A 14969-nucleotide genomic window follows, 5' to 3' on the forward strand; every position below is an offset into this window, starting at 1 on the left:
AATATTGGCTATACATTAAAAGGAAAAAATGGTTAGAAGAACAGAGAGAAAACACAACGTGTGCCTTCCCTCAGCATCATCTTTACGAATTTGAAAGCACATACACTCCCCCTGGTCCACCACTGGCTGCATGCTAATCACACGAAATGCAGGTTATCCATGAACTCCCACCTTCACAAATGATGATGAAGTTTTAAAAAACCACGCCTCAATAAAATAAAAAATGTTTCTAATCTTGAGAAATAAAAAGATCTTCTTAAAACCGTCTGATACTATGAATTTCTCATGGGCAGTTTAAGTTGGCTAGGTTTTAAAAATCAAGAACATGATTGGTCCCTCCCCTCCTCCCTCCAGTACTGGGGATCAAACCTAGAGGTGCTTTACTCCTTAGCTACATCTCTAGCCATTAATCAATCAATTCATTAATATATTTATTTATTACCAGGGATTTAACCCAGAGGGGCTTACCCACTGAGCTACATTCCCAGATCTTTTTATTTTTTATTTAGAGACAGGGTCTCACAAGTTGCTTAGGACCTTGCTAAATAGCAGAGGCTGGCTTTGAACTTGAGATCCTCCTGCCTCATCCCCTGCAGCCACTGGGATTACAGGAGTGTGCTACTGCTCTGGGTTTTGAGACAGGGAAGCTGTGGAGGCTGGCCTCAAACTTGCGATCCTCCTGATTCTTGTTTAAAACCCAATGTTAAATGACAAACCGTCACAATTCCTATTAGATCTTAGACTGAACAGTAAACTTAACAAAGTAGTATGACTTTTTATTTTTTAAGTCTTCATTTACTAAGAGATGTGAGACAGCACTCTAGTAAACCCAAATCGTGTGTAGTAACCCCCAATTTATCATTTTGGTGAAAATGGGGTGAGTCAACACCATGTTGGTAAATCACACCAACAATGAAATAATCTGTCTGAAACTTGAAGTCCCCTCCAAGGCCTCTCAATAGGCCATGTGGGACAACAGCATACCTCTTCTCTCCTCACCGAGGCCTGAGAGAGGGGGACACTTAACAACCACTGGGCTAAGGAACCATCAATGAGCACACAACACAAAGAGCCAAGGTCAGGGCCAGATCTTTTCAGAGCACAGATGACATAAGGATACAGCCACCTTGGGGAATTGGATGTAAGTGGATCTAGCAGCAAAGAAGTCCTAACTTCTGGGGATAGTGTAAATTGCTGGGGTTTAAAAAGCTGATCATGGGCCTTCAAAACAGCCTAGATTCCTTCTCTTCCATCCATCCCAGATCTGCTTTACCCTTTTCCAAGTTCTTAGCAGTAATTATTAGCAATCAGATCACATCAGAGGACCAAGAGAGCAATATAGGGCCCTAAAAATTTACACAGCTTGATAGAGAGTCTGGGGAAATTAGCAGGGAAGAGTAGAGAGAATACTATGGAAAATCAAGCATTACTCTTTGTAGAAACAATTAAAAAAAAAAAAAAAGAAACCAAAAAATCTTGAATTTCCTTCTTTTCTCCCTTCTTTGACAGTCTCACTATGTTGCCCAGGCTGGTCCCAAACTCCTGGGCTCAAGCAATCCTCCTGCCTCAGCCTCCTGAGTCGCTAGGATGACATGTATGCAGCACTATACCCGGCTGATACCTTGAATAACTTAAAAATCCAAGAGAATCATAGAAAGCAACTAGAAATTGTCTTTTTTTTGGCTTTTGAAAACATGTGCATTGTTACAAGCAAAAATAAGTCAGAAACATTAACGTTTAATCAAACCTATTTAAGATGGCTTATAGACACATCACGCGGTTACCATTTTCAGGCAGAAAATAAATGGTTTACAAGGATCATTTAGAGTAAAATCAAATTTTTATTCCAACAAATATAATATCCAAGATAAACTTGTATTCTTATGACTGATTGTTGCTATAAATTTATTCATACCAGGAAAATTATTATAATTAAAATTCTCAAAATAATTTTGGCACAAGTCAAATCTTCTTATTTTGTTAAGTCCCTGAGCTCTTTAACAATCCCTGAGGCTGATTCCTGCACTGGCCTCTTTCCCAACCCCATTCTGACCCCCTCTCTCCACAACGCCTTGTCAGTTCCCGGCCCCCAGCCACTTTAAGTGCTGCCCCCATGTTGACTCTAGATCACAACGTGAGAATCCTCACCCCAAAGCGGACCCCATATAATTTTTCTTATTGACAAAGCAGAGGAAGCAGATGGGGGTTCATTTTGTGTATTTTTCTTATTATTCCTAAAATTTGCCTACAGTGGTCAGTGTTCTAACATCTCCAGGGCTTTATGCCTCAGATGCTCATCCAGACACTGGATGGCAAAGAGATCGACATCCGGGTCAAATTTATTGGCGAAAAAGTGGTGCTTACGCAGTATCCAGTTCAAGTCGCCAGCTCCGAAAACACACACCGAGCGCACGTGGACCCCGTTGCAGGGCGGGTAGGGTGCACCCTTGGCAACATCACCTTCAAAGTACTGCCACTTGACAAACCTGGCCACTGAGTGCATGTCAGACAAGTCATACTTGTGGCTTAAGGAGAGCGAGCCTGGGACCTCAGGGATCCTCTGGATAGTGGCCCAGAGATACTCATCTGGGCTGTACGTGTCTTGTGCCCACTCCATGAACTTGTGGATGCTTTCATTCTCTAGCACATACCCCACATACTCCCTACTGACCACAAAATAGGCACTGCCTGAAAAGAGAGGTGTTTTGAGCGGAGGATGCACTTTGGTGGTCCCCGTATTTGTCAACTTTCCGTTAATGACCACATGATGCTTCTTCCACCTTTCTTCTTTATTAGATGGCATCTTCTCCGTCTCCAGGTTGTTTTCACCCATGAAGGACTTGAGCTTCCTGACAATTTCCAGGTTGGTTTTAATAGGAAAATCCAACCCACAAAGATTGATCAAGTACTTCCAATTGGCACTCATTCTGTAGAGGTCCTTCATGCAGTTGAGGTCGGCCTGAACCCGACTCCAGGATGCATAAATCACATTCTCCAACTGACTGGCCACAAAGACGTTACTGAAACAGGATGCGATGCCCATCACCGCTGCTATAAAGGAGTCCTCTGATTTTTTGTCCACGTGAATGCAGTAGAAATTCTGAGGCATATAGATGGCTCTCAGGAGCCTGTCAAGCATTTCAATTTTATGATGAACCACTATGGAGTATGCAATTGGGAAGCTCTCCTCTTCTTTACTAAGAGGTTCTACAATATATTTACGCATTTTGATGAATGAAGGGCAGTCACTGGTCATGTTTATATAGTCAGATGGTGTCCACCGACGACGCTTTCTAAATTTCACTGTTAGTATCTCAAGCTTTACCTTCTGGATTTCATCTGCATCACCCTGCAAAATTTTGGTGCAATTAATATTATTACTAGGATTCTCTCCAACAAGTTCTAGGTGTCTGACACTTACAAATTCAGGCTTCTGATGAATCCTTACAATAGAGAAAGTAATGAGGGAAAAAACAAAAAATATAAAGTAGTATTTAGTGGGATAAGAAAAAAGTCTCTTCCGCCACAAATTCCTCAGCATTTCAAACGACAGTCAGAGATTTTTCTCCAAGGCGATCTTCTAGAGTTCCAGAACCAATGATCTTCCCTCCAATTTTCTGTCCAGCGTGGCCTTGCGAGTTGCCAGTTTGCATTTATCAGAAATACAAAGGCATCTTGAAAGTGACCAATAGCACTAAAAGAAAAACAGAAATGATCTATATAAATCTAGAACTCAAGAACTGTGCTCTTTGTTATGAGCAAACAAAACCAAAAATCGGCTAATCAGAACAAAAAGGAGTTTTACAGGAAACCCAGTCTCCAGTATTAAAACCACAGGTTGGAGGAGGAAAAAGCCAACAACGCCACCCAGACCTAACACAAGGATGTTCTAAAATGTACCGTGATAAACACTTGACCTCTCAGATACACTGAAGTGTAAAAACATAGTGGACGACCTAACTGTTGAACTGTCCACACTGGGTAAGTTTTTGAAACTAGGCCAATTAAAGAATTAGTCAACCCTTTGTTTTTTTGGTACTGGGAATTGAACCACTGAGCCACATCCCCTGCCCTTTTTTATATTTTATTTAGAGGCAGGGTCTCACTGAGTTGCTTAGGGCCTTGCTAAGTTGCTAAGGCTGGCTTTGAACTCCCCATCCTCCTGCTTCAGCCTCCCGGGTCACTGGGATTACAGGCATGCACCACCAGGTAGCACACCCTCTTCTTGAAATGGTTACACTAATTTCAGTTCCAAATGACGTCTATTAAAGTCCATCACCTGGCATAAGCAGCCATGAAGAGCTGAACAATTAGATATCCAAGCTGCTTTCTGCTGATTTTGGATTGGAGGTACGCTTACAAAGAAGTTCAGAAATGATAGTGACTTCTAAGGATCTTTGGAGGAAGGAAAAGTCAACTAAGTTTTCAAACTGAACCAAAAGGGCTCAGCTAAAACCAGGCCAGATTTGGGGCTGTGTTTGGGTAGCCCTACATTTAAACTCAGTTCTATGTCAGGCACTACAGGAAAATACAGCCTAAATTTCCTAAATGGATTATAATTGATTATAATTATTAAGACCTCAGGAAAACAACAGCTGTATATAAATTTCACTTATGACAGATATTTTGTCTACATTTAAATTCCAGGGGCCCAACCAACTTTTACTATATAAAACACTTTACAAAAATTCAAGTATTATTTCAGTTTTAAAAACAATTTTATAACTTGGCAATTGGTTCTATAACTAATAGGTGCTATTCTGAAAAAGAAGATCAAATACCATTAGCTGTGACCATACCAGATTTAAAGAAATTTGAAATAAGTTTTTAACGCCAGAATTAACACTGACACTTCTGAATATTTCATTAGGAAGTCAACTGTGAATATCAATAATACAAATGAAAACAAATAGTTGACCATTAGTATAGAATAATGTTAAGAAAAGTATTCGGACTTTTACCGTTGAGATCTAAGGAAAGCGTGGATCATTCAGAGCTGATTCCTGGTACCATCCTGCTCGCGTTCAGAGTACCTCTCATGCCGCCAGGTTTCTTTAATGTATTAGGCATCCAGTGATGGTGGTATGTCCCTTGAGGCTTTTTTAAAAACCTGTGAAATGAAAAGGGAAATGCATGAAGGGATATGGCTGTATGTGGACTTGCAGCTGACACAAGAAGGCATGCTGGTTCTCTTTGTACATATGTACTTTTTTTCCTTGAAATTATGGCAGATTTTTATCTTTTAAAATTTGCTTCTCTATAATCGTATTTTTCCAATGCTATAATTATGGATTGGTAAAGGTGTGAAAGCATCCTGACATTTAGGTGAAGCGTCCCTCCTCCAATCACCTCCCCCCGCCACCCGCAGTGTTGGGGACTTGAACCTGGGGCCTGTACATGCTAGGTAAGCGCTCTCCCACTGGGTTACATCCCCAGTCATAGGATGAGCTTTTTGAAAGGAAGCTTTAGCATCATTTCCCAAAATGTGTGACAAGAAACAGTTTTGTGTTCAGGATGACTGGAAAATCCAACATATCCCATCCTCACTGGGAAACTTCCCAATGCTCACTGGTATATTAATGACAATCCTGCAATTGAATATGCTGTTTGTCTCATTTTCTTCCAACTATCTTAACCATTATCCCACTCTAAACCTTTACTAGAAAGCAAATGATTCTGGTAAAATATGGATTTCCACCACTAAAACATCAAAGCAAGAACCAACAATATGCCCCTAAGCAATCCCTGTCCAATCTTTAGCAGACCGTGAAGCCACAGCAGAGCCTTGGAGTGGCCTCACACTACAGATATAGAATTCAGAAAACTAATCCAAGAAAACCACTAAAAAAACATAAAAACAACAAGTCCTGGGCCGGGTAGGAGTGGAGGTCTGATTTCTAGAGTTGACACATTATAAAATGTCCAGTTTCAGCAAAAATATTACAAGGCATGCAAAAAACAAAACAAAACAATCAAACAAACAAAAAACCCCACAAAAGTTCAACCCACACACATGGGGAGAAAAAGTCTATAAAACTAATCCCCAAAGAAACCCAGGCACTGGGTTTAACTAAACAAAGATTCAGAATGACATTTAACCAGTTGAGAACTTTAGTGAAGGAAATTTGCAAAACAGAGCCAACAGAAGTCTGAAATTACACAGTTAAAATAACTGACTAAAAAAGCTGACTGGAGAGGTCCAACAGCAAGTTTGAAATGACAGAAGAAAATTCAATGAAATTTGAGGCAGGCCAATTGAGAATATATATAGTCTGAGAAGCAACAACAACAACAGCAACAAATTAAACCGAGACCTGTGACATACCATCAAGCAAGCAGACCAACAAATAGGCAATGAGAGTCCTGGAAGGAAAGTAGAGAGAGAAATGGGGTGGGGGGTGCAGAAAGAGTATGTGAATGATGACTGAAAACTTTCCAAATTTCTAAAACTTTCCAAATTAAAAAATACTCATCTGTACATTCAAAGAGCTTGAAGAAGTCCACATATGCAAAATGGTATAGCTTGGCAGTTTCTCAAAGCTAAGAGTAGACTAACCATTCAACCTAGCAATCATATTCCTGGTACTTACCCAAGGTGAGTTATAAATGGATACGTACACACAAATCTACATATGGATGTTAATAGCAACTTTGCTTATACTTGCCAAATTTTTGAATGAATAAACAAATTGGGATACATCTACCTAACAATAAAAGGAAATGAGCTATTCAGGCACAAAAGACATGCGAAACTTTGAATATGTACTGGTAAGTGAAAGAAGTTAGTCTGAAAAGATTATATATTCTATGATTCCAACTACATGACATTCTGGAAAAGGCAAAACTACAGAGACATTAATGAGATTAGTGTCTGTTAGAGTTTTGGAGGGAAAGGAGGAAGTGATGAATAGATAGGGCACAGGTCACTTTTAAGGGTAGTGAATCTATTCTGTATGATACTGTAATGGTGGCTAAATGATGTTACACAATTGTCAAAACCCACAGAATATAATACAGAATGAATTCTCACTGAGAATTCTCAATAATTAAGTGATTAAGTTTGGGGATGTAGCTCAGTGGTAGATCAGTAGTAAAGCACTTCCCTAGAGCACTTGGGTCTGATCCCCATAACACACACACACATACACACATTAATAATAATGCACAAAGGAGGCTGGGGGTGTAACTCAGTGGCAGAATGTTTTCTTAGTCTATGCAAAGTCCTGTATTCAATCCCCAGCACTGTAAAAAGTAGTTTTTAAAGAAGTACAAATATAAATTCAATTGTAACAAACATACCATACTAATGCAAGATGCTAATAATAGGGGAAACAGAGTGAGGGGGTACCTAGAAACTCTGTTCTTCTTATGAAATTTTTCAGTACACCTAAAACTGCTCAAAAGTAATTTGCAGCTGGATGTGGTGGTACCCCTCACTCTGTTTCCCCTATTATTAGCATCTTGGAGGCTGAGACAGGAAGATCAAAAGTTTGAGACCAGCTTCGGTAATTTTAGATCTAGACTATCACAGAACAAAAAATTAAAGAAAAGGGGCTGGAAACATAGAGTGCCCTGGGTTCAATCCCTAGTACTGCAAAAAATAAAAAATAAATAAAATTGCACATCCTAGTTCAATGAGCTACAAGGAGTATAAATTCAAAAATATCTTCACCTAGACATTTCATAATCGAACTGTTGAAAGACAAAGAATCTTGAAAAGTAAAATAATTATTCAGTGGGTCCCAAAAATTACTAATATCTTCAAATAAAAAAACAATGAGGACCAGAACATAGTGGATGTTACATTCAATGTGCAGAAAGAAAAAGACTATCAATTGTAAATTCTGTAATAAGTAAAATCATTCAAAAAAGTAAGAAATTAAGACACTCCTAAATAGACAAAACTAAGAGAATTCACCAACAGAAATACCCTCCAGGAAGTACTAAATGGAGTCTTTCAAGCTGAAATGAAAGGATGCTGGATGGTAACTGAAATCTATATGAAGAAGTAAAAAGCAACAGTAAAGATATGTACTTAAGTAAAACATAACGGTACAAAAGTTATTTTCTTTGTAACAGTTTTCTTTTCCTATTTTTTAAAGGACAAATACACATGCAAATAAGATGTTTTGATTTCATATATTTATCACCATGATAAATTCAGAAGGCATATCACTAAAATAAATTTTAATTAACCATCCTAACTTCAGCACCTAGAACATTTGCTCAAGTAAAAATTGGCTAAGACACAGGAAAACCCAATTTCACACAGAAAGGATTCCAGGATGAAAAGAAGTTGAAAGAGACATAAAATGGTACACATGCTATATAGTTTTTTAATGCACCTTTAGTCATCCAAAAATTTTTAGTTTAACTAGAAATACAACCTGGAATGGAATGGAACAGAATAATTCCTCCATGAGAAGAAAAGCTGGCAACTGAAAGCAATGACCCTTTATCTGTGACTTTTAAAAACTAAAACTGGGAAGTATAAGGATACTAAGTTCTAAATCACTGAAAATAGACTGTTCTTTTAGTACTTCCAATAACAAGGAGAGCTGGTGAAGGAAGGGGACCATAAAGAAAACATCAAGCGCCCCTCAGGTGACCACAGAGTCGCTACAAGTCTTCCAACACAAAACCAACAACCCCTGGGCCAAATTGAGGGAGCATTTGAGTACTTGATGGAATGTGAAGGCAGGCAATGACCTTGCGGGGAGAGAGAGAGAAGAAGCAGCAAATAGAATTGGAGAAGTTGAAGGTGAGAAGTAACAGGTTAAGCAGACCCAGGAATCCCAGCCTGACTGGAGGAACCAGCTCTAATTACACTACGGGATCTTCAAAAGGCTCAAGAACTGGAGACAGCTCTGAAGGGAGGCTTGCCAGCTGTTTACAGCGCAGGGGGGATCTCTACCTCAAGCCTGGCAGAGGTGGGGCATACCAGGAATCAGGGAAGGTAGGGTTCCCACCCAGCAAACAGGGACACAGGCACAACAAATATTGAGATCATCTTCCCCATTCCTAGACTGTCTGCCTCTCTTTTCTCAGAAATTTGTCAAGCCAAGAAAGGAGTTAATTTACTGGGGAATCCAACTAGGCCAAGAGAAAAAGATCAGTTAATTGTTTACACTGGAAGTACCTTAAATGTGCAAAGGAAACAGGCTGTTTGGGGAGAAGGAAACTATCCACAATATAGTCAGATAATGCTTTCAATAAAAATAGATAGGTAGCCGGGGTGGTGGGACATGCCTGTAATCCGAGTCACTCAGGAGGTGGAGGCAGGAGGACTGCAAGTTTTGGTCAATTTAGTGAGACTTGTCTCAAAATGAAAAATGAAAAAGGGGTGGGGATGTAGCTCAGGGGTAGAGCCTCCTTGGGTACTACCAACACACACACACACACACACACACACACACACACACACAAGTAGGAGTGGGAATCATCCATTAAATAATTTGAGCATACTTCCCAAAAGGAAGAAATCATTTCAGGTTGCAAAATTCCCTGAAGTCCCAGAACAATGGATAAAATCAGACCCATGCCAAGAAACATGCATTAATCAAGTCATAAAATATCAGAACACTGGGAAAAAGACTATCACACAGGCTTCCAGAGAGTGATAACACTAAGATACATACAATGAACTCAGGGCAGAATATTTTCACACTTTTACAAATCCAAATATAAAACCCAAAAGACAACAGAGCAATGCCTTCAAAGTGTTCATGAAAACCAAATTCCAGCTGAGGAGTCTTATAATCGGATGAACTACCAATTGATGTCAGGGTAAAATAAAAACATTTGCTGGCTGGCAAAGTCTCAAAATATTTGTCTTTATACACCCTATCTCAGCAAGCTATTGGAGAGCAAGACCCATCAAAACTCAAGTATTGGGATGGGGAAGATGTAGCTTGGTAGGAATTCAGGTATGATTCCCAGCACTGAAAACAAAACTAAACATAAGCATCCCACACCAACAAATCCCCTCAAAACTAAAGCATTAGCCAAGAATGGGGAAGTCATAGTAAGAATCAAGAAGATGGATCTAATATACCAAGAAAGAAGAGGGACCCCCCCAGGGCTATAGGAAAGGGACATTCTAGGCTGAACAAGTAGGAAAGCAAGGAGAACCACAGCAGACCAGAGCAGGTCCAGAGGCTCTGGAGTGATGTCTTCAAGAAGATAAAACTAATGGGATAACTGATGGACATCCACATACTAAAAACTGGTTTATACAATAGGCAGACTTTTCAATTTGACTCCGTAATAGTTACCTTGAAAACAAAGCAAATGAAGTGGTAACTATGGAATCCAAAGATAATCTGAAGATGATTTTGAACTCCAAAGGTAAGCAGAGTCATGCAATAATTAAAAAAAAAAAAAAAAAAAAAAAGCAATCATAATGTAGGCCACGGTTTAGCTCTGAAGAACATCAGGGTCCTTATAATATAAACACTATCTATCTACATTCAATACAACTATGTTCAAGGTCCTGGTTTCCACCCCAAGGACCAGAAAAGTAAAAAAAAAAAAAAAGAAAGAAAGAAAAAGAAAAAAATTAATAAAACTAGAACTAGATTAGGAACACAGAGCAACAAGAAAGATGGGTTGGGAATGGGTAGAAATGTCCAGCACCATATCGCTAACCATGGCACAGTGTTTTGGATTACTTTGCTGCTGCAAGATAAAGGGTCCTTTTTACATTTTATTCTACCGCCAAATGCACTTGTCTGCAATAGCTCAAAGTGGTAAGATTCAGATGGGAGAACAAAGTCTGGGTAAAGGTCAGAACTATTTTCACAGTGATAAATGCATGAGGAGATATATGCATGAAAATTTCCCAAACCACTGATGATCAGATCAAGGTTTCAGCTTTAAATAAGCAAGAAACATGCGACCTAAGCATAGAAAAGAAAAGCTATAGTGGCATTTCAAAACCAAAATCTACTAGATATGACTAGCATATACTTCTGTATTTCAAAATGAACCAGATTTTAAAAACTCATATTCATCCCAGTACCATATACTCTTAATTTTACTCTAATTAATTACTCTAATTAATTTACTAGAGTAAATTAATTTACTAGAGTAAATTAATTTAGACAAACACCAGAATATAGAGAAGAAAATGAAAATTTACAAAAAGTTTAACGGAATGAATTACATGTAGCTCAGAATAATTTTTCCTTAATTCCTCTTTTAATAATTAAGTGAAAAGCAAAATAAAAGAACAGAATACATCTAATTATAAATTAATAAGGACTGGGGAGATAGGTCAGTTGGGAGAGTGCTTGCCTTGCAAGCATAGGGCCCTGGGTTCAATCCCCAGCACTGAAAAAAAAAAAAAATCACTTTAAGAAAAAAGTGAGGGCTGGGGTCATGGCTCAGTGGTAGAGCGCTCATCTGGCATGCGTGAGGCACTGGGTTCGATGCTCAGCAATGCATAAAAATAAAATAAAGATATAAATTAATACATCAAAGTTCTACCTACTGTACCACTTTTGAAAACAGTGGAAATATTCTCTCATTAAAAACCACACTTGCACATATGCACATAGGTGCACACACATCTGTGCATCTGGATGGGCATGCACAAAGAACTGGTGGCTAATCAGGGTTCACACCCTGTTGCCTCTGCAACAGGAAGCATAGTCTAGGTTTGTTCAATTGGTCTCTACTCCCAGTGAATACTCCTGGATTCTATTTCATCCACAAGGACTACTGTTCTGTGAACCAGAGGCTGCTGTGAATGGAGCAAAATACCAACTACTGTGTTTGAGGCCAAAGCCAGGCAGTCTTAGGATAATGACTCCAGGGAAACTGACTTCAATTTCACCTGAAGCAGGTCAAGAAAAGGAGCAGGAAGCAGATGAGACTGATGGTGGAGGACTTGCCCTTCAATGTTCAGTTCCTCTTTCTTAACATTGGCAACTCAGTAGCCTTATTTTATCTCATTCGCCCCCCTCACATTCTTGACCTGTTTGGAGGGTTGTCTCTGATACCTATCACTCACTGTGAGTTGCTGCTTACCTTCTGAGGTTCTTTCTTGATCAGCAACGTAGCACAAATTTGAGGTGTCAGATTACATGGGTTTGAATCATAAGTCTTCTGCTCACTTAGCTACATGACCTTGGGAAAACTAAGTGACCTCTTTATGCCTCAGTTTCCCATCTGGAAGATAGCATCTTCTGTGTAGGTACACATAAAGATTCCTTATGCTAACATATGTAAATCGCTTGGGAGAGTTTCCGGAGATATTAAGCACTCCAAAACAATGATGTTGTTTTTACTGCTATCACAGTATTGATGGACTTTACCTTCTGGTGGCATAATCTTCCAATAATCTGATGAGAAAGGTTTCTTATGACTTTTTATAAAAAAATGCCTTTTGTCTACATCATATTTGATTAATAGGCTGGCTAGTTATTTAGAATTCTAGGTTACAGTTTCCTCTCAGGAGTGGGAGTGCTTGCCCAAGTACGCATAGATATCCTAAGTTGGAACTACAGCACCACTAAAAAAACAAGAGAGAGAGAGAGAGAGAGAGAGAGAGAGAGAGAGAGAGAGAGAGAGAGGCAGTGTTGCCTAGAGCAAAGTATAGCATGCATATTGCCTACTCTAAAAGATTTGGGCTCCCTCAGCTCAGGGTTTCTTTCCCATAATGCAACCCACTGTTGTATATTTTCACTGGGCCCTCTGCACTGCCCCATGCAAATTAGGGCTTGAGAAACCAACATGAAAAACACCAATTCTTTACTACTGTCATTACTATAAGTAACAAACTGTCTTTCTTCTCTGGCCCCTGAGTCTTGTATCTTCTGCAGGATACATAAGAATTATGGCAGACTTGTTAGCTTTCAAGTCAAGTAAAATCTCAGCCCTTCACAGTACTTGGCACTGTTGTGGAAATACCTTTAAAAACAAAAACAAAAAAAGAATGTACATTTATAAGTTCAATTAAAATAAGAATTTTTTTTAAGTTTTAAAGTAGTGATAAAATTAAGAGTTATAAAGATGGTTAATCAGTTTTTAGATATAACTGCAATAAATCAATATTTTAAAGTATTAATAAACAGAATAAGTACCAGAATTTTCTCCTATTTTCACTTTCTTTTTACAGTTTCTTTCACTGTTTAATCACATATGAATGATGTGACACATGGTATATGTGTGGCACACACATATATACAAAATATACAATGTTTTATAATTATAAATAATTTGAAAATAGAAGTATAATTAGTGAAATTTTTAATGCTCTGTTCTTAATTTTATGTTAGATAAAATAAAGTAAAATTAGGTTTCTATAGTCACCTACAGAAGAAAAAATTGGTTTCCCCTGCCTAAATTTAATGGCATGAAAAGTTCTATAGAATTCTTTCTTACTTACTCCTTATACTACTTTGAGACAAAAATGTCACTTAAAGAGCATTCATTTCACTTAATGGAAATAGCATGATTCCTCTATTTTCTCAGTGCTCTCTCCTCCATTGGGAGAAGGAATGAAACCTGCCTTTTCTGTCTATATACTTTGCAGGAAAGATGAACTACCCTCTGCCCCCACTCTATGTCACAAAATAGAAAGTTCATCAGGAGAAATGAAAAAAAAAAGAAAAAGATTCAGAAGGCTTCCTTGGTTACAAGTGACCTGAATCTTGCAAATGGGTGGGATTTAGATACCAACAGAGAGAAATGCATTCCCTACTTTTTATACTCTTAGGAAGTAGAAACCTAAAGTAAAGGAAGCCTGAAAGGAAACAGAGATGGTAATGTAGACTAAAAGCAATTTAAAAAGAGGAAGGTAAGAGATGATAGCACTTTGCCACCCATGTACTGTAACCCTAGGACCTCCTTTCCCACTTTACTGTGTCACTAAGTCTGTTTCTCACTGTGGCGAATTCTCGTAGAGTGAGGATACACAGTCACTAACACACATACCCACGCATCTGTGCCCACACGTCCCGCCCCACACACAGATTAATGATCACTCACAAGCATGTGAAAAGGAGGTTGAAGACAAGTTCTACAGAGAAGCAAGAAGCAGCAGCTGGGAAGCTCCCTCACTTGTAAAATGAAGTGTGTCCAGTAATGATAGATAGGCTCAAGCCATTCCCTAAAAGGAAGGAAACTGGGAGGAACCAAGACACTGTTCTGGAATATTATTTTGCAAACAGCAAGTACCTAGAAGCCACAGAGTCTAGACTCAATTCGTCATATTTCTTCTGATTGCCTTCCTGTTCTTTCCTCTATAGGCATGTGCACACGTGCGCACACACATGAGACTATGCCCTTCATCTAGATCTTTCTTTAAACCCCAAATGACACCTAGAAAGGATGAAAGATAACCTGATCACTGGCTTGGGTTGGTCCTTTTCCACAAACGTGGAGACAATATAATATAGTCAAGAAAGAAAAAGGAAGAGGATAGAGTGAGTGCATTGGCGGGGTCAGACCCAACAAGAGTGATCTTACTGAAGGGCTCTCTTCCCAGGGCCACCTCTGTGCCCCATCAAGTGTGGCCACCACAGTGGAACCATGGCCAAAGCAGTGGGACTTAAAGACAGCACCAGCTCCAGCTTGGTACTAAGGCAAATATGGACGTGAAGAAGTACGGGAACACAGTTTCATGCTCATCTGATAAAGGATTCTTCCACATGATGGTGTTAGCGATACATTTGATTGACCCATACAAATTTCATATATACCCTTGAAAGTCAAAGGAATGTTCATGATTGTACTTAGGTCTCAGAATAAAGAAATCATTTTAACAATAAGGAAAAAGGAAGTGATACACAAAATGTGAGCTACCCATCCAATGAAGTAGTATTCAGGTCTTAAAAGAAATGAAATTCTGATCTATGCTGCCACATGATAGGCTCTGAAGGCAACATGCTCACTAAAACACGCCAGGCACAAATAAACAGACCCTGTGTGACTCCACTTATAATAGGTACCAGGAGGAGCCAAGT

The 14969-nt window shown here is 39.0% G+C and overlaps 1 protein-coding gene across 3 annotated transcripts in view; it reads right to left on the reverse strand.

Annotated features, from left to right (window-relative positions):
- Positions 1 to 1818: 1818 nt before the first annotated feature.
- GCNT1 (glucosaminyl (N-acetyl) transferase 1) overlaps positions 1819 to 14969 on the reverse strand; it is a 32574-nt gene continuing 19423 nt past the window's right edge. For all 3 annotated transcript variants that reach the window (XM_079112101.1, XM_079112102.1, XM_079112103.1), the window contains exons 2-3: positions 4962 to 5110; positions 1819 to 3694 (exon numbers count right to left, since the gene is read on the reverse strand). In XM_079112101.1, the coding sequence (XP_078968227.1) occupies positions 2255 to 3541 (1287 nt within the window). In that variant the 5' untranslated portion in view covers positions 3542 to 3694; positions 4962 to 5110 and the 3' untranslated portion in view covers positions 1819 to 2254. The remainder of the gene's footprint in view (positions 3695 to 4961; positions 5111 to 14969) is intronic.

The sequence above is a fragment of the Sciurus vulgaris genome (genome assembly GCF_902686455.1).
Source record: "Sciurus vulgaris genome assembly, chromosome: 15".
Lineage (NCBI taxonomy): Eukaryota > Metazoa > Chordata > Mammalia > Rodentia > Sciuridae > Sciurus > Sciurus vulgaris.